The 26,040-nt window shown below is 33.9% G+C and overlaps 1 protein-coding gene across 1 annotated transcript; it reads left to right on the top strand.

Moving 5' to 3' along the window:
* Positions 1 to 1,894: 1,894 nt before the first annotated feature.
* Positions 1,895 to 18,371, top strand: LOC106132282 (uncharacterized). Its single transcript, XM_013331642.1, has 8 exons — positions 1,895 to 1,964; positions 7,215 to 7,432; positions 8,024 to 8,162; positions 8,437 to 8,446; positions 9,236 to 9,398; positions 9,859 to 9,981; positions 11,468 to 11,624; positions 18,172 to 18,371. The coding sequence occupies exons 1-8, from the start codon at positions 1,895 to 1,897 to the stop codon at positions 18,369 to 18,371; spliced, it is 1,080 nt and encodes a 359-aa protein (XP_013187096.1).
* The last annotated feature ends 7,669 nt before the right edge of the window (positions 18,372 to 26,040 follow it).

Here is a 26,040-nt window from a genome sequence, read left to right as displayed (position 1 = left end):
AAAATGGTGTTTGGTATAAGAGTAAGAAAACGTCGAATATTTTTAAATTTAATATATTTATTTAATCAAAGTAACAACCATTATTATCTTTGTACTTTTGCCATTTCATGGGCAGTTTATTGATGTCTTTACTAAAACAACTAAATACCTACAAAGAAAATAAAACCTCGCCCTAATTGGTGACAAACTGGAATTACTTATCTAATTTTTCATTTATCATCTTAGCAAACTTCAAGGTTTAAATAATCTATTTCAATAATTTTAAGAACTATTTGAAGCTCGCCAGGTCATTGAACTTTAGTTCCATATCGTTGTTCATGTGAAACTTTTTGGAAACATTTTGGATATGTGCCAAATCAATACTTATTTGTTAGATATAGGTACCAATAATACAAATAAAGTTATAATAAGTAAGGATATATAAAACATTGAAATAAGTTTAAATACATGTACAGATAAGAGACTATTTTAAAAAATTGTGATAAATATACAATTTTTTTTTGTTTGAAATTAATGCAATCTCTCTTGAATTTTTTATTCTTTAATTCTGAATAACCTGGGGCCTGCGATTGAGTCGTCAGTCTTCATATTTGTTGACAAAAGACTCCGACAAATGCCTAAAATCGAGTTGTTTAAAAACCAAATGTTGTGAAACTGCTGTTTGATTTAATTTTTGGATACGCTTACTCTTGTCAGTGGAGTTAAGTGGAGCGTCCTTTGTTCGTTTCTTTCCTCTGTTAAATTTGTACGTTTACTATTTTGTTATAAACAAATATACCTTATTATATGTGCAGTCATGTTTTCGTCGTGATGACGCAAAAAATGGCGTGGACCACGTTAAAGATCACAATAATAAATAAACTACATGTTTTCCAACCCCAACAGTCAAGGGTGCTCCCCTGACACAATTCACTTTCGCAATGCGGAGGGATCAGCCCTCAAGTAGTCTCCCCGCTTTTCTAAATTCTTCCCTATCTTACCCACTATCTTAAATACACCCTAGAGAAAAAGTCATTCAAGCAGAAATTAAATAATGTACAGTTTCTACAATTGTTTTACTGGAATCGGATTTATGGCTTTACTACAAATTATGGTCATAAATAAAATTTATCGAAATAATTAATTCACTTTATGGTCTCGTTATGTCCGTCCATCCGTCGAAGGAGTGTCACAGGCTTTTTATTTTGAAACTGTCAGTAAAACCGTATACAGACGGACACATTTAATGAATGTGGATGAAGCAAAAATAAAATGCAGGGATCATAGCCAGTGGAAAAATTTAGCCACTGCCTTCGCCTTCGGAAAAGAAATGTGATATGATTGTAGATTGTTTGTAAATGGTAAAGGTCCTAGTACTTAACTCAGGGAGACAATACGAAAAATATACGATATAATTAAGCGTCAAGCCATTTCTAAATTTAGCACGAACTAATAGCGACCTGTTACAAATTTATTGTTGATATGTATTATATTAGTATTATATTACAAGTATAATGATTATTACAAAGGGAGTCTTGAAACCGAACCATCCATCGGCTTTTTCCACCGGTCGAATAGCACCACCGATGGTATTAGAACCCTTAACAAGGTATCAGGATGGAAATATCCTTATGATGAGAAAAAAAAAATACCATATTGATTATTTTCCATCAACAAGAACATCAAAGCTAGGTAAATTTCTAAGTAATGGAAAATTTGTTGCAAAAGTTACTTGTTATTAAAAGTATTAGTTATGACATAAATATAGTTGTTGTGGAGGTCTGGTGCCTGAACTAGGTTTCTTAAGAACTTGTCTTACAAATCATCAGCTATCCACTTTCATTCACACACACTCGACTTACTCACATTGTAAGAACGCAAACGCTCTCGCCCACAGAGAAGTTGTCAATGTAATATGTCGACTTTAGTGGTGGTGAAAAGACATGGAAGGAGAGAGGCTGTCATATTCGTGGCCCTGTTATCAGGTCAGATGAAATTTTATAAATGCAAAGGTAGGTTTGTTTGTTACCTCTCACAGTAACACACAAATAAATAGTGTGTGGTACGGAAAAGGACAGTGTACTGTTTAGGCTGCCGGCGTCGAGGGTGAAAGCTAGTCATAACTGATTAAGTTATTCCTGATTAATGCGTGATTTCGTAGTAACTTATACAATACTATCTGTTGCCCGCGACTTCGTCCGCGTAAAGTTCGAGTTGAATCTTAATCATACAGTCAGATACAGACAGACAGACAAAAAATGTAAAAACAAAATTCTCTATCCGTTTCAGTCAAAATATTAAATGTACAGACAAAATATTTTCACCGTTTTATTATATGTAGTAATTAGATTTTAAATTTTTTTAAATTAAATACTCAAGCAACACAAAAAAAATATTTTTAGTAAAAAAATAACATCTTGTTTTTGTTGGGACTCGAACTTGGACCGCCAACTTCACAGTCTCACGCGCTAACCACTGGACCTTCGAAGCCGTTGCGGTGGTGTCGAAATTAAAGTAGACTACATACATATGGTCACGTCTATATCCTTTGCGGGGTAGACAGAGCCAACAGGCTTGAAAAGACTGAATGGCCACGTTCAGCTATTTGGCTTAATGATAGAATTGAGATTCAAATAGTGATAGGTTGCTCGCCAATCGCCTAAAAAAGAATCCCAAGTTTGTAAGCCTATCCCTTAGTCGCCTAATTAAGTAATTTTAAGTTTCGTAACTTATTTGCAGGCAAACTCATGCCTTGAATTCATTCAAATGTCGATAACTTTTTTTTTTGTGAACCGATTTTGATGAAACAAACTTTAAATGTTATAATCTGAGTCAAAACAAAGCAATTGGTGAAAGTTTCAAGTAAATCGGTTCAGTACTTTCGGAGATAATCGTGATCATACATACAGACAGACAGACAAGAAATTAAAAAAATATATTTTTGCTTTCTATTATTCATTCTAAGTGTCCCTCTATCCATTTCAGTCAAAAATACTAAATGTACAGACAAAATATTTTTACTATTTTATTATATGTATATAGAATATATAGATGAGTTAAGAGGACATGCTTGGTTTTAATTTGCACTAGCTTATTAAAATGAATTTCTATTTAGAGGACCTATTTATTTCTATTTGTTATATACATATTATGAACAGTACCGGTATAGTGGCCACATAGAAAGGGATACTGCTTTATATTGTAGACGTATCGAAGGTTGCCTTTTCTACATATGTATGTGGCCCATGTACGTATGTACATGGGCCACATATACATACTATTGATTCGATTGTGTAGAGAATAATTTCTTCGCCGTAAACTGATTTAATTTTACATTTGAAAAATAATGATCAAAAATAATTTCCAGTTCTCAGGTGAATGACGAGAAAGTATAAATTAATAAAAGTATTATATTATGTAATGTTTATATTGTGGTATCTATTTTAAATCTAAAATTATTTATTTTCCAAACCTGTTAAATACTACGTCCGTAATTATTGCAAGCACAAATGGGCAAGAAGATTATTTTTAAACTGATGAGGTGTGATAACAGATAGTATACATATAGATTGTTTAGGCAATTATGCAAACTCAGTTAACTTAGCGTTCAGAACATGTAATTTTCATAAAAACATTTTCCGAGGCTGAAGTATGTATAGCCAGCCAATTAGCATTCAAATAAGCGTTAATACGGGTAGTATATATTACCCTAATAATCATCGACACGTCAAAGCATTCACCACACACCCTCACATTTTTTTCGGTTCTTATGAAAACATGCAACTTGAGTTTTGTAATACCTTCTAGCAATTCATTATTACTTTTGGCCCGAAAATTGATGGAGTAAACAATGTTTTGGCAGCTGAAAGAAATATACGCAAAATGATCTCATTAGTCATCAGACTCTGTGATGAACATAAAAAGTAAATAAAGTCCTTTGTTGGAAGATAATTTTCGTTAATTTAAATAGTGCTTATTTTGCAGCGTAATCAAAATAAGACAAACCGACTTAATATATGATTGTGTTAAATTATTAATACAAATCGGAGTTTTAGCTTTGGAAAATTCAGCTTATTTAATACTTAATTATGCTGTATTTCGCAATGGTAATGTATGTGAAGAATTTCGGGATATAAAGTATTTTTTGTTAATACTAATTTTATCCTATAAAATGCCAAATTTCGTTGAAATTTATTTTGGTGAATTGGAGTAAATTTAATAACCTTAACCTTTCTTTTTTCAATAACACACAAACGGAGTTGTGGGCAACAGATAGTGTGAGTTAATTTAAGTTTTTGAAATCAAAATTTTTAATGGAAAAACAATTATAAGCCATTTGTCAAATAGTAAATTTAAAATTCCATATATCATAAACTGCTCAATATTAACAATTCAAAAGTCCACTCTAACGAAGCTCACGATATGTGTTCATGTAACGAGACTACCTACTATTAATGTTTTATTTTTTAAATGGACACTTTTAAATAGAAATATTGACTCAAAAATATAAGTAACCAAGGTCATATTAACTATTACTTAATTTTTAACCAGTATTACGCAATATGTTTTCCCTTAAATATAAACTTAATACTGGATGGAAAGTGGGAAATTCTTCATCATTTATACAACTCATGCATCTTAAGGTAGTAAGAAGTCATTGGTGATGTTGCAAGTGATGTTTTGTTTCCATTTGACGGAGCTTTACGAGTACGCTGAAATGGTGTGTCATCTTCTTGCACCGCACGAAATACGATGCAAAATAACTATGCATCATTGTGCACACACCACTAACACAGTTAAGACATAGCCAATAGTAACAAGATTCTAAGATAATGCTTAGCTAGATTGCTACATGATAGAATCTATATTCCTTGCGGAGAAACAGAGCCAACAGTCTTGAAAAGACTGAAAAGTCAGATTCAGCAGTATGACTTAATGATGGAATTGAGATGGTTGCTAGACCATTGCGTAATGTGTGACCTAAAAATCATTTTATACGTACGACCCAGCTAATGAGCCTTTATAATCATTCGATTCAATTTATTATCAATCATTAAATTATTTACATTTTATCACGTGGAATAGACGGCTAAAGTTTCAAAGGGAGTTAGTTGGGTTTTTCCTGACAAGTAATTCCACAAGCTCTGTTCCTCGTGAAAGAAACGATATAAATAAGTAATTTGGTCTTTTGTAGAGCCACGTAGTGAAGGGTGATGAGTTTCCTACCCTCAGTATTCATGTTTACTGGAGGGCGTCGCACGTGCATTACGGACTGATATAAATATATTACGATTTCACAGATTTTCCTAAGTTTAACGAACTGCGTAGTACTGAATACTTAATCAAGTGTAAAGAAACTGTAAAGGCAGTGGCGGTTTGAAAGTGCGTTTGATATGTCGTTCATTATATTAGGATTACATATTCAGTTTCTTTTCTGGAGTGTTCAGGGTATGTATACAGTAAGTAATAAAAATATTTACAAAAATATTTTTATGAAAACTTAACAAAAAATTAAATTTGTTAAGTGCTAAATCCTTAATTTATGGTTATTTTCTGCAGAGCAAATGCGGGTTATGAAATGTATCTCATATTTCACCAAGAGCATTAAAATTAGTAAGTACCTATGGATTGACATTTAAAAAGTGACTGGTTGCAAGCCCATCTTTTTAAAGAAAAATCCCAATTTATTAACTTTTATTGCCTTTTACAATCTGCACGGCAATCTGGCACACACTAAGTACATTTTTCGCTAAAAATAAAAAATTACACTAGATGAATGGGCGCCACGAAATCGAAATAATATTTATCAATACTACGAAGCTTGAGATTGAGATATAATCCACACGCTTTATATACAAGATAAAACCTTGTTAAAATACCTAGGCATACCCCAATCATATTAAAAAATAGTACAGGACTCAATTTTTTTTGGTTCATGCTGTAAAAGTGTACAACCGTGAACTTATTTTTTCGTGCATGCCTTTAGATTGCAAACATTGCGAAAAAACAATATAATGCCAAAAAATATTGATTTAATAATGTCAAAAATACCACTGATCGGTTTATATAAATTTACGAGTATTCTAGAATTACAAAGACTATCCTGTTTGTATTTCTTAAGGAACTGAAAAGTGAAAAATATTTGAGAAAAAGTAGAAAAGAATGAGCAAGCCAAGGTAGCAAAAAATATTTTACAACTATTAGTTATTTTTTTGTTTCTTCATAATTCTTAACCAGAGAGGATTTTACTTTAACGAAAAAAGAATGGAGCCAAGGAATACGAAAACTCGAGATGAACTGCTTGAAGGAATTGTTTACATTATATTAAAAACAAACAATACAATTCTTAATAATATAACTGCATGGCTGTCTCGTTTAAACAATAGCCTTACTGTTACATAAAAGAGCTAAAAATGACATGTTGTGATGCATATATTGTGCCAAGTCGTAACGCAGTAAGAAATATTTCGAGGAACTTAGCAAGCCTTAGCAAAATGTAAGATAACATTGATGAGAGTTACCAAGCTAGGTTATATCTGACTTAGTGAATTTGTTTATTGATAACAATACTTATTTCAGTTTTATAATCTCAAACCGAGTTAGACGAGATTTGTTAGCAGGTACTTTTTCGCACGGTCACACGGTACAGTTTCTGCAGTAATGTGCTTAAACTGTGTAGTTTAACTTAGAATGAGGAGTTCAATTGAATAAAGTTAGCCTTACTGTGTTCAAAGTTAGTGCAGTTGCTGAATCCTGCTTTTTATAACATTTAAATAATTTTTCACGTATGATTAAACTATATTAAGGGAATTTGGAGAAAACAGAATTTTCCCACTTCTTATAATTAAATTTCATCAGTATGTATTGCAGAGAATTTAAAGTTCTTATGTCATGTTAATGATCAGAGATTAATTAAAAATATCTTTTACCTTATTTTAATTACTCCGTTCATGATGTACAGCCTACGTAGTAACGCGTGAAAAACTGTCAATATCCCGTTTTACGTCATAATAAAAAACGAAACATAAAGATCTATTGCTGTTTCCCTTTTTAGTATTAAGTGAGTGTAAATATTCTATAGGTACAAGTTTAAATTCTATCGTGCTACATGTACCAGTGACACTTTTCTGAGTTATGTAAACTAGCCATCCAGTTAAACGTGGTCGAACACTCTTTAAGAGGCCGTTAGCCAGGAAAAGACTTTATATACATGTTACTTTTAATTTTTGTTTTAGAATGCTACAGCTTAAAGAATGTAGAGTTAAAAGTTCCTGATGCTGCAGAGCGAAACGTAAAAGTGGTACTCGAATGCCACTACAAATTGGAACGTCAGGCGACATACCACGAAGAGTTGTACCAGGTGAAGTGGTACCGTGGGGATAAGGAGTTCTGTCGATACGAGCCCAGAGCTGTCCCTCCCTTAAAAGTGTTTCCTATAGATGGAATAGAAGTTGTAGTAAGTTTATTCCTTATATTTTTCTAACATATTGCTTTTCATCGGGGCTTCGAAGAATACAAAATGTCGTTTACGTTGTAACGTAGTTTAATGTATTTCATTTCTTTTTGTAGTTGTTTTATTATTATTATGTATGTTGTTATGTGAAAGATATAGTAAACATAAAATGGTATGTTTAGATGGTTCTGTCATGTGGAGAGGATGAATGAAAGCATATTTCCTAACAAACACATTACTTTTCACCATAACTTGCATGCAAAAATGTCGGTTACGTTTTATTTTATTTATATGTAATTTATCTACTAAGTCTAAAGGGATGGGGATTTTTGAGTGAAAAGAAAAAAACACAACTAGACTTTTTGTTAAAATTTAATCAAATCTACCTCTTACATGAATAAATATTTGTTGATGTGCCTGTTTGCAAATTATTAACTAAGACTAAAGGGTTAAGTGGGTGCTGGGTCATGCGCAAAGTAGGCTCACAAAACAATATATACTTAATTTATTTTAGCTGCCTACAAAAAAAATATAAATAGTTAAAACTTATGTACATACCTACTTACATAAATCGCAATTTCTTTTTTACAGAGCAATGAAACAACTGGAGTAAAGTTGACAATAATACCCAGGAATCGCGTTACGGCAGAAGGACAATATAGTTGTGAAGTGACGGCTGATTCTCCCTCATTCCAAACGCAACAAGTCTTTGCGCATATGTACGTTGTAGGTATGTATTTGAGTAAGTGCCACCAGGTAGGTATTACATTTTGAGAGCAACATGTGAAAGACTTATAGAGTCATAAAATGAGAAGGTTTTAAAAATAAGGGAAACTAAGAGGAACTAAGAAAGGGGTTGGTGGTTAGCATGAACGATGGTTAATATGAGCAGGTTTTTATGCCCGGCGATTGAAGGAATTGGAAGAAAGTAAAGAATGCGAAATAATATAATACTATAATTAAAATTAAAAAATTAAAAATTTGTTTATTTTCTCTCCACATAGGTGAATATAGGTAAGTACAGACTTTTGTTGTAAAACTTAAAGTGGAGAGAACTGGTGCTTGAGCTAGGTAGGATTAAACCTCCTGTATTACAAGTCACCAGGCTCTCTCACACCTAACGATACATAACTAAGTAAAAATTGGCATGGCAAAGAAAAGAAACATCGAAGAAATGAAATTAATAGGAAGAATAATTTTGTTTTAACACAAATAACTACTTCTAATAAACTATAACTAGGCGTAGAAAAAAAGTTCAGTATAGGATTGTGAGATGGTATGAATGGATGATAGGGTGTGTTAGTGGATGTAAGTCATTGTCAGTGTTATGTCAGTGAAATAGTTCGGTACATTAGGATAAGATTTGGATAATTTAGATAAGATTTCTATAGAAGTGAAAAATGATGTCGCGGATATAATATTGGCTGTATTTCTTTAGATGTGATGTTTTTTTTTACTATTGCTATTATAAACCGCCATCCCGTAACTTACTCGGTTTTTAACTGTAATATCTCTTAGGATCCTTTGATATATTGCAGTACTATACATTTTATGCATCTAAGTTAATTTTTTGTATCTCCCTCTTACTTGCATTTAGTCACTTATGTACATTATGTATGTCAAACGTGTATTTTTTTGTATGTCAAAGCAGTATTTGGATGCAGAAAGAGTGCATGTTTTCACTGTTTGGCCGAGTATTATATAATTCAAATAATTAATTTTGTGTGCAGTATTTACTCACAAAAATTTTAGTTCTATGGCAGCCTTAATTTTTTTATGTTAAGGCTGCCACGTCTCTTTCAGGGATACTTACACGGTGAACCTTTTTCCAGATCTACCAAAGGAATATCCTGAAATGACTGACCTAAAAAGATCGTACAAGCTGGGATCAAAATTAGTAGCGAATTGTTCCAGCGAAGGGTCTCTACCCGCTGCTAACCTGACATTCTTCGTCAACGGAAACCCGGTAAGATTTTTTCCTCATTTCTAAAAGTGCTCAGGAAATTATTTTCAGTCGGGTGTAGTTTATGACATCACTGTGACTTGGCATTGGCACTGAATCGATGGTCGTCTAATAAAAAAATTAACTTACGTTGAATTATAGAACAAAAATGGTTCTGCAACACAGACAGTGCACCAAATTGAAGTCTTGCCAAATCAATGGTGCAACATGCAGACGGCTCTATTTCATACATATCGTAGTAGACGACTGAACAAGATAATCACCAATACATAAATTGTGCAACATTAAAATTTCCAGGGAAGGTATTTTTTGTTTTTTATATCATGTAAGATGTTAATGTTACTTTCATGCTATTTTTGGACAGGCTCAAAGTTAAAAGAAAAATATCAGGAGTGAGTGAATGAGAGAGCTATATCGGTTTACGTTATTTTTCATAGAATTATGATGTTTTTATTTATTTCAGGCACGGCCTCAACATATCTATCATAGAGTAGACGGAAATTCTTCGAGTGGGCTCATGAGCTCTTATAGTTCTTTGCAATTTATCGTGCAGAGGCGCCATTTGAAAAAAGATATGATGATTAGGGTAAATATTTTATTTTAGACCTAAACTACCCTTGTCCTTATGGAATTTTCACAATAATAAAGATAAAATAGATGATAGATCATGATAATATAGATGATGAAAGAACGATATTCAACGTAGAGTGTTAGGAGAGGCGTAAAATTAAAAAGAAAACGTCCTTCCTACGTTACAGCTGACGAAGGTGTAATCATTTTTGGTTAAATTAATTTATTCTAATTTTTTACACTATGAGAAGTTAAGTGCCGTGCGGTTCCCGGCACCAGTACAAAAAAGTATAGGACCACTCCATCTCTTTCCTATGGATGTCGTAAAAGGCGACTAAGGGCTAAGCTTACAAAATTGGGATTCTTTTTTTAGGCGATGGGTTAGCAACCTGTCACTATTTGAATCTCAATTCTATCATTAAGCCAAATAGCTGAGCGTGGCCTATCAGTCTTTTCAAGACTGTTGGCTCTGTCTACCCCACAAGGGATTTAGACGTGACCACCATATGTATGAATGTATGTATGTATATAGTAAAGAAAATATTCTGAATTGTTAACCTAGTTAATGAAAGCTTTTTTGGTTTCTTTTAAATTTTTACAACTTAAAAGAAAGCCCCAATCAACAACAGTGATTCGTAATAAGATACGTACGTAATATAAGATCAATCAATATAGATTTGATTATATGTTATGTATACAATTAAGTGATGTACGAGATGTCCAATAATCATGAATAAAAAACTTTGTGGTTCTTAGTTAGTTATATTTAAATATTGCAAATTTGCGGTTCCAATCTTCTATTCTTAGCTCAGCTTGCGGTGTGTTAGAAACACTTGTTTACTTGGATCAATCCAAGAAACTTCTGAATAAGTAAGATCGCGAAACGTTTTGCATGTATCAGAATCACATTATATTTTTGAGCTTCGAAAATCCCCGAATATCGTGACAACGTGCTCGTTTTTGTAAGAGTGACTTATCTTTTTCACCTTAACTTTATGAGCCTTTTATAAATATACTAGCGACCCGCCCCGGCTTCGCACGGGTGCAAAATCAGTATTTCTTCATTATTTAATAGATGTTATTATACATAAAAACCTTCCTCTTGAATCCTTCTACCTGTTACAAAAAACCGCATCAAAATCCGTTGCGTAATTTTAAAGATTTAAGCATACAGACAAACAGACTAAAATAGCGACTTTGTTTTATACTATGTAGTGATATAGGTATCTAATTGTAATTCCGTTTTGTTGTAACCTTTTTTTTTAATTTCGCATATTCCTATACTCTTCTCGTTTTTTACTGTGAAGGCAGTAGGTATACATTTTTCTTTATCTGATAACTACTATCTACTACTACTACTACTACTTTTCACCTTTCATTTATTGCAAATATAATCATGTTTTTTCTGTGAAATTACTTGTAACATTTAAATAATTGTACAATTAACTGGCAAGCTTGTAAACGATCCTTCCTTGATTGACTCGTAAACTTGACAAATACAGGTGAAGTGTGCGGCGTACATCTACATGATTTATTGGAAAACCGTTGAGAAGTCAGCGTGGTTTGATTACACGCCTCCTACGACTTCACCATCGCCGTGGAAGCAGCGTGAGGAGGTTGCAGTCAACATCAAGCCTAAACCTACTGTGGGCAAAACGGGTTACTTGAATTTTATAGATACTCTTAATTTTATACACTCATTATCCCATATAGTCATAAGACACTCAAAGCTACGTTGAGTTGGACGGCTTAAGAATGGAATTAAGATGGTAGGTTGTTAGCCTATGGCCTTAAAGAATCACATGTTTATAAGCCTTTCCTTATTGACTTAATTTATAGGATTAGTGGCGTGCTGGTGGAGAGTCAACAGGAAATTTATACACATTGCACAATTGCACACGCATTAGTCTATTGATAACTGGCTTCAACCCCTCCGGGGTAAGTTGGGCCAAGTCTCCAAACGTCGTTTAAGGGACCATTAAACAACCTTGGGGTTTGACTTACACTTTAAAATTAAAGCTACATAATAAATTTTTATACTAACGCTAATTTTTTGGTCTAATACTTATTTTAATATTTTTTTATTTTTACAGATTCTGCTGATTCCGTAGGAGTGGGTTTTTGCTATTTAGTTTATATTATTCCTATCATATTACTGTTACCATCAGTATTGACATAAGTATGTTCCTTAGAATAGATAGAACAAATGATATTATGTAAATTTAAGACTGTGTTTTACTTAGGCGGTAAGAATGTAAAAAATGTTGTAAGATAAAAATGGGATGTAAACCTTGTTGTGAATTGGAAAATGATTAGGTAGTTAGACGAGAGAATTATCACCTACATATGAGTTATATCAATAATATTATGTTTATATATGATAAATATTGTCGAGGTGTATTGGAATGATAACCAAATAATAGGGAAATTGATTCGTCATTATTGTTAATATTCCATATTGCCGAATGAAGGGTTAATTGTCATTGAATTTTGAAGTGCGGTTGAATAATTTCAGGTTTAAAATTAAATGTATTGACAACATTGACGTACTATAAATAACTAGACTCACAATCCCGCTAAAAAAGTGTCCGCGGCAAAACTCTACTCAACGCGCAAGTGAGTAAAGTTCTCGGCTAGTCTAGTTTCGTCCGTCCACGAGTGACAACGTCGCACAATGACGAAGTGCTCTGTTAAAAAGTGTAAAATTCAGTCCAAGAATTGCGCTCAAAAAGGATGGCGTTTCCTATTTCATGTAAATACAATTCAGTTTTAAAGTAATCGCACTTAATAGAATAAGCTAACTTTGTTGGTTTTCTATGAAATAATTTTATTAAATATTTAAAACTTAACGGTACTCGGCATTTAGCACAATCCGCGCCTATCTCTTTCTTGCGGTCAACAAATATTAAAGAGTAAACGAAACAAATATAGTTTTGTCGCAACAAAGTTGTCGCTTTGTTTTATTTTTTATGTTTGTGATTTTTTATTTTGATACTAGTTCGGTTGATTAATTATTTAATGAGGTGAATGGAAATATGTAATGTTATTTGAAAATGGTACCTGTTAAAACGACTTAGTAAAATTTGGTAAGGGGGTGATACTACATCAATTGCACGACTATCTAGTAAATTCTAATCACATGCCTACGAAGTCGCAAGTAAAACCGAATAATTACAGAATAACATAAAATTTAAAATAGAAGTAAAGTATAAAATTGACAAAAAAATAGTACTTCGAACACTATTTGTACCCCGGAGCCGCGCTTCTGTAAGAATTTTCAGATTTCGATCTGATTTGGTTTACAGGATAATTACTTATCCTGTAAACCAAATCACATCGAAATCTGTTCAGTAGAATTTGCGTGATTGAGTAACAAACATCCTCACATACTTACAAACAAACATCTAAAAAATACATTTACCAGATTGACCAAACCGGGGATCGAACCCGAGACCTCCGACTTGGCAGTCAGGCAAGGTGATCATTAGGCCACAGAAGTCGACAAAAACAAAAGAACTACCTTTAAAGTAAAAAAATAAACTACTTACATCCAAATCGATACATAATCACAGACATTCATACACCCAAACAAACTCCTTCTAACATCCAATAGACAATTTTTATTGCAACGCATTTCGTATCAAAATGTTAAAGTATGTGAAGGTAAAATTTTTAAAATAACAAAGCCACTCTACTAGCCTCTTTGTTCTAAATGAAACATTGAGTTAATACCATGTCACACCAAACTACGTTTTTTATGGATTGCGTGCCTTATCACAAAACATTTAAGGTTCAATTTTCAATACACTTGTTTTTGGACATAAGACTTTGTCAAATAGTCGAAGTAATATGCGTAATAATAATTACGTATTGAGGTGAGGACGATATTTTGTTTTATTTTGCTCGGAACTGTTTATCTAGTTGTTTATAGTTGATCGAAGATTGACAATTCAATTTAATACCTACCTACTATAGTTTTATATTTAACTTTAAAATAAGAGTCCTGAAATCTGAAGTAGATTAAATAGTATTCTGTTATGGATTAATATTTTAAATCATATAATTTTTACTACTTATGAATACGTTATTATACGTTATTATATTTTATAAATTTCATTATAATTGGGAAGTGCGCTTACAAACTAACGACATTTATTTTAATGACGAATGCTGTTTTGTGTGAGGTGTGTTAGCTCAGTAGATAATCTGAATATTTATATTTCTATGTAATTATATTCCATTCCAATGGTATATTTCATGAAGATACAAATAGTCTCGGAGATCAGGACTATTTCTTGCTAGTGTTAAACATTTTCAAAATGAGAAGTTAGGAAGATCTTATCCAAGGAATTTACTTTTTTGTAGCTTTTTTCCATTCTTGCAAAGATTGTGGAGGTCCTATTGGAGTCACTTCGTATAAAAACCTAACTCACCCAATACTGAGTCCTTGGTCAAAGGCGTACCCGAGGCTAGACTAGATATAGCCAGGAAAAATATTTTTTTCATTTATGGTTTTATTTCCAGGATTTTGTATTTCCTCTTACATAATTACATATTTTTTGTCTTATGTCAAAAAATCGCACCCCTGTCTTTTTCAGAAAGTGTAGGATGTAATCAGGATTAACGTCAGGAGAAAAAGTAGATTCTGTATACATTAATAAATAAATATAGGTTCATTAAGTATCGTAATTGATTGACTCATTAAATCTTAAACTTTATAAATTCATAAACATTCTTAGCTTAAAATAGAACCACTCAATATCCTGAAATTTAACCAAAGACTTTTGACTCCGAGATCCTTTGATAACTACTTGAGGATCTCAACTGAGCGACGTCTGCCATCGATGCCTCGTTGGAAGTGTAGTGGCGACGCTGCTTGTCTATTGTTTCAGGCACAAAATACTTATATTATAAAGAGGTATAGTTTGCAACTTTGATAGTTTGTTTGTAAGGGCTAATCTTCGGAAATATTTAACCGATCACGAAATTTATTTCATAGTTTAAAAGGTATATTATGTGCGAGTGTATCAATCTGTATGATTTTTAATTATGTAAAATATAAACATTTATTGTTAATCAAATAATCTTCTATATAATACAAATGTGAATCTCCTTATTACCACTTACCAAACTTTGAACAGCAAACAATTCAGTTAATAGTAACAATAAATGTCAATAAAATTAATTTAGTGTTTCAAAATTTTAGTCTATGTAGAAAAATATAGCTTATTCTTTGCTTTTGGATGAATAAAACGAAATCATTTTAGCTAAGGTTAAATTTTGGACCAATTTTTTATAAACTTAGGATTCTTCTTTAAGGCGATGGGCTTGTAACCTGTCACTTTTTGAATCTCAATTCTATCATTTAGGCAAACAGCTGAACGTGGCTTATCAGTCTTTTCAAGACTGTTGGCTATGTCCATCCCGCAAGGGATATAGACGTGATTATATGTATGTATCTTCATACACATACACACTGCTTCAGTGTTGACAATATCATCAGTTTTTTTTTAATTTCAATGTAAATTCAATATATTAATATAAATAACAATTAAGTTATCAATGGAAAAATGACTATGAACTACAATGTAATATAGTACATACTCGTATTGCTATCAATGTCTGCCGACAAATGTAATAGCGGAATGCGATAGTCTTGAAAGCAAAAACATGTTTTCATCAATCATTTCATAAAAAATATACTTTTCATAATTCAACCACCAATAAATTATATGGTGTCGTCGGTGAATATGTAATTTATTAATCACATATCTATTACCTAGATATCAGTGAAGATTTTTTTTTTCTACAGTATAGTATAGCTAGAAATCTGCTAACTGTCTAATCTGTTAACGGAAATGTATGTAATCCGTCATTGTATACAATTCCTAGGAAATGTATGTAATCCCTAAAATAGCCCGGAAATGTGTAAAATAAATTATATTAGTCACATTTCCTAGGAAATCTATACATTTCCTAAATAGCAATCGGAAATGTAAAACCCGTGGTGGTACGCGGGGGTAGGCCAGGGGCATCATTCAGAATGTTAACAAACGCTAGAACACCGCTTATATCGAAGATGAACGTTACAAAGAGTTAATAGAAGAAGTTTCCACGGCAAAAACAACAGCTAGAAATACGGCAGCATAAAAAAGAGCATCGTTGTTAAGCCTATCATATCGTCAGTGTTTAACTCTAAGCAATTATTATTTCTTTACAAAAAAAAAACTAACTTACCCTAACCTAAAAATATTATTCTCATTTAAACAAGGTGTTTCATTACAGAAAGCCTTCTTTTTATACATTTCCTAATACGATATAGGAATTATATACAATTCCTAGGAAATGTATATATCTCCCAGGATATGTATGTATTAAATGATTTTTAAAACAATCTTTTATACATTTCCTAAATAGCTTCGGAATTGTATACTTTTCCTAGGAGTTGTATGCAATTCCTAGATTTTATACATTTCCGTTAACATATATAGAAATATATTTTACAAATGAAGACGACTCACCAGACTTTAGACAACAATAAATAAATTCTCAAAGTATATGATCCCAAAATTTTAACAGGTTTAGCAAACATTTTTGCAAATATGCTCAATGAATAAGTATTAAACTACAATATTAATTGCTTGAAGCTTGCTGTACCAAATACAATATGAAAGTATACATTTGAATGTTGCTTTAAATATGACTGACTCTATTCTGTTTCAAATTTTAATTGTTGTTACCCTATAGTTGTGCCAACCCGAATTTATGTGTTTCATTAAATGAAATGCACACAGATTTTGTGTTTTTATTTCATAACCTGAGGCAAACTTCAAATTTAAAAATCAAATTTTCCAACATATAAAGTATCAGTAAGAAATGTTATAAGAGTAATAGAAAAAGAACCGCTATCAACCGTCAGTCTAATAAATATAGTATAATATATAATATAGATATATAAAATATATATATATATATATATTATATATATATATATATATATATATATATATATATATATTATATATATATATATATATATATATATATATATATATATATATATATATATATATATACATATCATTATTATACATTTATATATATATATATATATATATATATATATATATATATATATATATATATATTATATATATATATATATGAATATAATATATATATATATATATATATTTTATATATCTATATTATATATTATACTATATTTATTAGACTGACGGTATATATATATATATATATATATATCAACGTATGATGTTTCCGGTCATCGGTAATTAGCAACGTTTTAGCAAACCAGGCAAGTCATTGCTGATCATTGCCTTGTTATGTTTCGCCTATTCATAGATGTTGTGAACTTTACAAACTTACATAAAATCACGGCTCTTACCCAGAGGGTGAGGGAATGACTACATTTTTTAACTTGTCATGATCCCTGCATACTTCTTTTCTATATTTTACCTGAAAGTCCCGGATTTGATCAAGGTACGTTCGTCTAGGCGTTCCCACTCCAACGTTCCTCTTCTAACTCCCTTTGGTAAATGGTAAGTTTAAAGTTTAAATCATGATAATCTGCAATACTATACGAGAAATATTTACACCTTGCTTTATGCATTTTATACTTTATCAAAGAGATGTTATGAAACATTGGCAATATAAAAAGGAAAGTATGTAAATTTACGGGAAAAGTGTACTCACAGATTTTTCTCATAGATTTACAAGAAATTTACCAGTGCTTCCAGTTATTAGTTTACAATGAATAAAATATGGGAAAAATAACTATAAAATTTTTTAACGTTTCATGTGAGATATTAATTCCTAGAAGTTGTACAAATAATGTTTTCCTGATAAAAATAACAGTATTTCTGTGACCAATTTCCAAGAGAGAATATGCCTGCATTTACCTTGAAGTTGAACTAACTAATAGTGACATGAGGCATTTGTTACAAAAAAATCTTTTTTGCTAAGCAAGTTATTAGGTGTGAAATTGGTGTTTTCTTGTACTGGCCACTTTAATCACAAATTTCTTTCCTTTGGTTGGGAATTCCAAATTCAACTTTATACAGCTATTAACTTATATATTTGCGTTTTGTAAACCGTCATTCATTTGTTTTTTTTCTACTGATTTTTCCGTTTGCGTCACTCAGTTTACTAAATGGAAAATTTGAAATATCGCGTTATTTACAAGAACGAGTCCCTGGCACTAATGCTGCCGAAACGGCTCAAAGGGTTATTGATGTGTATGGCGGTCGTGTCGCAAAAGAAAACACAGTGCGATTTGAGTTCCAACGTTTTAGCTCTGGAAATTTCGACCTGCAGAATAAGTTCCTTGGACAGCCGGAAACCCTAGTTTATAATGAAGAACTGAAGGCTATTGTGGACGCGTAACCATCACAAACCACGTCCGAGTTAGCTTCAGGCTTCGATGTTAGTGATAAAACTAATTTAATCCACTTGTAGGTAGATTAAGAAACTTGAAAGTTGGGTACCTCACGAATGGAGTAAAGAAAACATGCAAACGCGTGTTGACTGCTGCGTTACATTACTTAACCGGCACAATAATGAAGGGACAATTTAAATCAAATCATTACCTGTGATGAAAGTGGATGCTCTACGGTAATCGGAAATGCTCATCGCAATGGCTAAACCCTGGCCAGCCAGCCAAATCCTGCTCCAAGCACAAAATTGATCTAGTGCTAGGACTAGTGCCGGTGTCATCCATTACAGTGTCCTCAAGTCTGCCCAGACGATTGCGGCAGACGTCTTTTCTCAGCAATAGTAAACTATGATAAAAAGCTAGCTGCTAAACAACCGAGGCTAGTCAATCGCTCCACGCCACTAGTGCTTCACGACAACGCTTGATCAATCACACAATTGCACAGCAAACGGCTACCAAATTTTGGATAGATTTGTTATGTCTGTTAATGTTTAAGACATCCACCGTACTCCCCGGACCTTGCTCCAACAGATTACCTTCTTTTCTTCAAAATTTGGATAACTTCTTCCAAGGGAAAAATTCAACTCCGATGGGCCGATATGACAGTCCAAACTGCCTTCAAAGATTTTAATAATTCCTGTCCGAATGGTTTTTTTTAGTAAAGGGATTAATGAACTACCTATGAGATAGCAAAAGTGCATAGATAATAATGGTTCTTATTTTGATTAAATAAATATATTAAAAAAATATTTGACTCTTTGTTCCTCCTATACCAAACGCCAATTTCATATGTAAGGACCTAATCTATATATATGTATATAAAACAAAGTGGGGTCCAAGGGGGAGTCAAGCGTAACCTAAGCGTTCGTCAAGAAAACGCTCTAAGCCTCTGACATTCCAACTCCACTCTCACCTTCACGCGGTGGACCCTGTTAAGTTGAGCAACCCTGCCAAAGATTGGGTACCAATCCCAGTGGGAGGCAGGGTCAACGAACAGAGGGAGACAGGGGGGACCAGTAGGGCAAGTTTTTGGCTTACTGGTCTAGTAACCTTTAGAGGTGGAAGTGTTACTTGGGCAGGTAGCGGAAGAGCCGACAAATAAGGCCAACGGTAGCGCCCACAGTCCTAGTCAGCTGGACTACATCTCACTCACCGGGACGTCCTGGGCAGGCGGGTGAGTTAAAAGCCTAAACCCTTCAAACTCAAAATGGAAGTACAGACACAGAAATGGCCCCGAGTTCCCAGCGGAGAGGCGACACTCAGCAAAGGCAGGAGCATGAGTTCTTGCCAGTCCAGGGGTGCTAAGAATCCCTGGGAGTATTCAAACTGCCGAAAGAAAAACAAAAATATCGACAAAGGAACCAAACTATATATCGGAACATACAATGCAAGGACCTTGAACATCGAAGGAAGTATGGAGGAATTGCACCAAGAACTAGACAAGATAAACTGGCATATCCTAGGTCTGTCAGAGGTCAGGCGACCGGGCGAAGAATGTTTAAAACTAAAAGCAGGACATACCCTCTACTATCGAGGCAGAGACAATGGGAAGAAAGAACACGGCGTAGGGATTTTGATACACAAAAGTCTTGACGAACAGATAGTATCAACAGGATCAACATCCGAAAGAGTAGTGTATGTTATTATGAGCCTATCCAAGAAAATCACCATCAAGTTGGTGCAAGTCTACGCACCGACAAGTACAGCCCCTGACGCCGAAATACATACACTGTATGAGGATATTGAAAAAGCTTTTCAAATCAGGAAAACCACATACACCTTCCTCATTGGTGATTTTAATGCCAAAGTAGGGAAAAGAGAAGAACTGTCGGAAACATTCATGGGAAGATTTGGATTTGGAGACCGTAATCCTAGAGGTAGGGTTCTTGTCAGCTTTCTTCAATGTCATAAATTATACCACCTAAGCTCCTATTATGAGAAAAGACCAGAAAGGAAATGGACTTGGCTTTCCCCAGGCGGACGACACAAGAACGAGATAGACTACATTTTTAGTTCTCACAGGTATATAGTACAGGATGTCAGTGTGTTGAATAAATTTAATACCCGTAGTGACCACCGTCTGGTTAGAGCCACATTATACATCAATGCAAAACTGGCACGATACACGTCCCTAAAAAAGGCAAATTCTAGCAAGATCGATACTGTTAGCCTGAAAATAAACGCTGAACAATATAGAGCCCTGCTCGAAAAATCCATCCCTGACAAACCTCTCGAAGCATTGACCATAGACGAACTGAACAGCCACCTAAGTAAGACCATGATAAATGCAGCAACAGAAATAGCTAAAAGAAAACCAAATTCACACAACAAGCTATCAGAGGAAACTAAAGCGCTACTACAAAAAAGAAGGGAAATGGTCAGGAATAGCAATAAGTACAAAGACCTGTGCAAACTTGTACGATCAAAAGTGGAGAAAGACATCAGGGAGTACAAGGAAAGGAAAGTAAGGGCCATAATAGAACGACACAGGGGACCAAAAGTGTTTAGGAAGCAACTCGAGCCCGGCTGCCAAGTTATCGCCAAACTAAAAAACAAAGATGGGAACTTGATTGTGGACAGATTGCAAGTGCTTAAGGTGATAGAACACTACTACTCCAACCTCTACGCTCAAAAAACTAACGAACCAGACCACACCAACCGCTTAACTATTAGAAATGTAGGATCAGAAGATATTCCTGAAATAACGAAAGAGGAAGTAATGTTTGCTCTTTCCAAACTTAAAAATGGAAAAGCGAGTGGCGAAGACGGGATACTGCCCGAAATGCTCAAGGAAGGCGGAGAAAAACTCTTGGATGCCCTAATAGTTCTCTTCAACAGATGCCTACATTCAGGAGATCTACCGGAAGGTTGGAATAGCGCTGTGGTAATTATATTGTACAAGAAAGGATGCAAGACGGACTTAAATAATTATAGACCCATAAGTCTGCTATCACAAACCTACAAGCTCTTCTCCAAGATTATCACCACCAGGATAACACCTAAACTGGACTTCTACCAACCAATCGAGCAAGCAGGCTTTAGAGCGGGATACAGCACAATAGAGCACATTCTGGCAATGAGAGTCCTCATCGAGAAAACTACCGAGTATCAAATGCCACTGTGGTTGGCATTCATTGACTATAAAAAGGCGTTCGACAGCGTGGAAACTTGGGCCGTACATAACTCGCTAAGGAACGCAAGAGTTGATCATAGATACAACCAGCTGATCGCCAGAGTTTACCAAAACGCTAAAATGAAAGTGTCAATACCGCAGATGACAAACCCTATTAACATCAAAAGGGGAGTAAGACAGGGAGATAACCTATCGCCTAAATTGTTTACGCTGGTTGTCGAGGACGTATTTAAAAAACTGAATTGGCAAAAACGAGGTATTTCCATATCAGGTGCACGTTTAACCAACCTTCGATTCGCGGACGACATAGTCTTATTTGCTGACAACCCTACTGAACTACAAGAGATGATCGAGGACCTACACAACACATCATTACGAGTAGGACTGGAGATGAACCTCGATAAGACCAAAGTTATGACATCCGAACAACAAAACAACATCAGGATTGAAGTAGGAGGGACAGAAATTGAGCAAGTCCAAAAGTATGTGTACTTGGGTCAAGAAATTAAAATAGGCAAAGAGAACCAGTGTAACGAAATCGACAGACGAATAAGACTGGGGTGGGCAGCCTACTCCAAGCTTGAATATGTTTTTAACATGAACCTGACGTCACGACAAAAAGCCCAAATTTTCGACCAGTGCATACTACCCGTCCTGACATATGGCGCCGAAACCTGGGTGACTACCCAAGAAGTGATACACAAGCTTGGGGTGGCACAAAGGCATATGGAGCGGAAAATTGTAGGCGTCTGTCTGAAAGACCGTGTGACCAATAAGGACCTAAGACGGCGCAGCAAAGTCACGGATGTCGGCAGAAGAGTTGCGAAGCTCAAGTGGGAGTGGGCTGGTCATATTGCCAGGAAGTCTGAATCTTGGTGCAAAAGATTGCTAGACTGGAGACCTTGGGACCAAAAGCGACCCAGAGGAAGGCCACAAATGAGATGGAAAGACGACATCAAGCAGGTGGCGGGCAGCAATTGGACTCTTACTGCCCAAAATAGAGAAGAATGGAAGGAGATGAAGGAGGCCTACATCAGAATGCTGATAGAAGAAGGCTAAGAAGAAGAAGAAGAAGAAGAAGAAAACAAAGTCGGGTTTGTTACAACAATTATAACTGGAGATCTGCTGGACCAATTTTCATAGTTTTTGATTTGTTGGATTTGCCTCCGCCCCGAATTACAGAATATATCTTAAAAATACTGAAAAATTGTCGAATACTTGAAAAATGCGTTATTTTCCCTAAAAGTTCTTTAATTTCGGAGCTGTCAAATTTTTTTGTTAAAATCTGTAAGTAATGATTGACATTTATCCATGCGTTCATAGAACTATTTAAAATGGATGAATAAACTATTATGTGTATTTTTTTTAAAAAGATTGAAAAATATTACGCGTGCGTTCAGAAATGTGTATTCATTATACTAAATCATTTCAATAAATGCTCATTTGTTTATTACATGTCAAACATTTGTTGTCCAATCCTGTCAAATACTGTAACAACTATTTATGTGTGCGTTCAGTAATTTATTTTGTGCAAAATATCTCGAAAGTTCAGGTCGGTAGTGAAATATTTGTTTGTTTTAGACATTAATTTGTGTAAATTATTTATAAAATTAATAAAGATTTATTCTACAGGTTAACAAAAGTGTAAATGCCTTTTCATAGTTTGTCTATAATTTTTCTTGATAAGCTATTATCTATGTCTCGATTGTTTTATGTGGTTTTGTGCGAGTGCATATTCAGTATTATTATTATTAAAAATGCCGCGTCCTAGAAGATCTAATCTTTCCCAGCGGACCCGTAATGCAATTAGGCAACGGAGAACGGACGCGAGTCAATTATCTGACGAAGAACAAGAAATCGCCCTTATCACTAATGGGTTGTCCACCCTTAACTTTTTTTTCCTAGAATTTACTTAAAAATTATTTATATGGCAAAACAACGTTTGCCGGGACAGATAGTATTTAATTTTTATATGGAATTACCTTAATTTTTTTTAGAATATCGGTTAGTTATTTAATAAGTGTCTGCGTGAAACAAAAAATGCGGTTTATTATCGTTCACGCGGGTAATGGAAAATACTCTCTTGGACCATATAAGTACATGCCAAATCTCAAATTTAAAGAACCAGCAATTTGGGCTGTGTGTTGGTATGTCAGCCATTTCATACATTAAAAATATGTTCCGTAGGTACAATCATACATTTGGACGAATAGTCTAGAAACTAATTTACCCGTTTCATAAAACGAGTCGTAAACTTATGACAACAAATAACATTCACTAGATTGGTTCCCAATACAAACACGAAGTACATATTTCGTGAGTAGTATTCATTACGTGTAACGATGATAGAGCATGATATTCCAGATTTGTAGATGGTCGTATGTATGATAATTATGGTGACCTAATAAAAAAGGAACTTTCGGAGTGGACAACGAAAGGATGTCCGCAGTATCTAATGTGGTACAATGCCTAGGATTCTCGTATTTACCTGAATGATTAATTCACATGGCGTTTTAGGAATAAAAGATCGATTTCATAAATTCACTAGGTTTTAGCGGCACAGATGCTGTTCATCACATGTTTCATGTTAGCCCTATAATATCAACTATTCGATCTTTAATTTCACAAAAGCAATTAAGTAGTGAAAATAAATGTTATCTCCCAGTTTCTGTGATCCCTAGACATAAACCACACTAGCGCGAAGCGACGAGACGGCGCCAGCTCTGATTCAACTGAATGACAAAACAGCCACCTTATTGTATTTCAGCTGACTCACTGTAAAGCAAGTGAGATTGATATATTTTGTTCTTAACTTAATGCAGGTGTGAACTTCTCTAAAATATACAATGGATAAATGATAAATTTATTTATTTTCTGTTAAAGTATTGTCATTGTCATTACCAATTTAGCCGCAAATTATTTATATGTAGGTATGAAAGTTACAAAGCCAATTTTGAAGGACCAGCATCCATGAAGTATGAAGTGCACTTTCAGTGGCAGAAAGCTGTATAAGACGTTGTAGGACAAAGGATACGCTTTGGCGATACGATATGTTTTGGCTTTCTAACTAAATAATAAAGAGGAAACATTTATATTTCTCATCTCATCTCTGCGTGTTCCCGGCTGCACCCTCAACGTAAGTGTTTCGGGGCCCGGGGTCCGCCTTCCGACTTGAAAGAGGAAACATTTAAATGTTTGTGTATATACTTCCATACTAAACCTGCTGGACTGTTTTTGATGATATTTGAGGCAGACAAGATAAGCTATAGGAGGGGTAAGATAATCTTCTTTTCAAGAATTTCTCATGAGATCTAAACTCCTAGCAAAAGCTAGTTTAAGATAAGACGACGCGAAGGGAAAATTTTCCTGGTAGATAACCATTTTACGATGAGAGAGAGAGAGAACGATGCAGTCAAATACGAAGAAAGAGAGGCTTTAGCATTTAACAAGAAAAATACCCACCCAAGTTATGGAGGACGCAAGGGGGACAGGGCGCCTCCCTGTCTGGTATTAAAGGTACAGTAGCTTTCATATCATGAACGTTACAAAGATATGCTTTCTGTATAGTCCACTGTTCATTAACAGAAATCTTACTAAAGAGTGACATTGTTCACTGGTTTTACCATCTAACTCTTTAAGAAACTTTTTTAAAAGTCTATTTTTAAATCAAACATATAAAAACGAGCAATTTGACTAATATTAGTATTCGCCTAAGTAAGCTTCTACGCTCAGTATTAGGGTAATATTTACTTGAAATCAAAGGCTTAAGAAATATTTTTAAAATTTATTTTAACATAAAAAGTATCATAATATTAATAAGTATATACAGTAGTTTAGTTAGGTTACATAAACGACGCCCAAAGGAGATATGGGGCATCAGAGAACTTATCTTGATAAGAAAATATTTATATAGAATACTTACCGTTATACTAAATTGAAGTATCATAAATTTTAAACGGTAATGTTTTAGTAATCATGATCTCAATGCCTTTTCGAAAATGGACACTTTTGTCCATTTTTAACATTGCATTCTCTATACAAAATTTAATTCGATGAGATGATGATTAAATCGGCCCATATGCATCATACATTGTTAAGGAATATTATACCTATGTATATATGGATTGGTATTAAGATTGGAGTTCACAGAGCAAGGAAGAATGTTACCATTGTGTAATGCTCTGTAGGCCGGATGTAAGATTTTTAATCAAATGACTAGGATAATTTTATTTTTATATTGTTAATTTGTATTCATAAGCTTAATATTTCGCTTATTAGTTGGTAACTTTAGCACCAAGCATGTAGTAAAGTACAAAAATACTACAAATGCCCTTACTTGTCGTACAATGAAAAGCATATTAACTCTACTAAAATAATATGGCCGTATACAGGTGAATCCTTATTAGTTAAGAAAAAATTCACAGCATATTTGGAAAATAAAAGTGAGTGGGTTCCAATAAAAACATATAGCAAAATCTTTCATCGTC

This window comes from Amyelois transitella, chromosome 14 (genome assembly GCF_032362555.1).
Source record: "Amyelois transitella isolate CPQ chromosome 14, ilAmyTran1.1, whole genome shotgun sequence".
Classification (NCBI taxonomy): domain Eukaryota; kingdom Metazoa; phylum Arthropoda; class Insecta; order Lepidoptera; family Pyralidae; genus Amyelois; species Amyelois transitella.
This window is presented reverse-complemented; position numbering and strand designations above follow the sequence as displayed.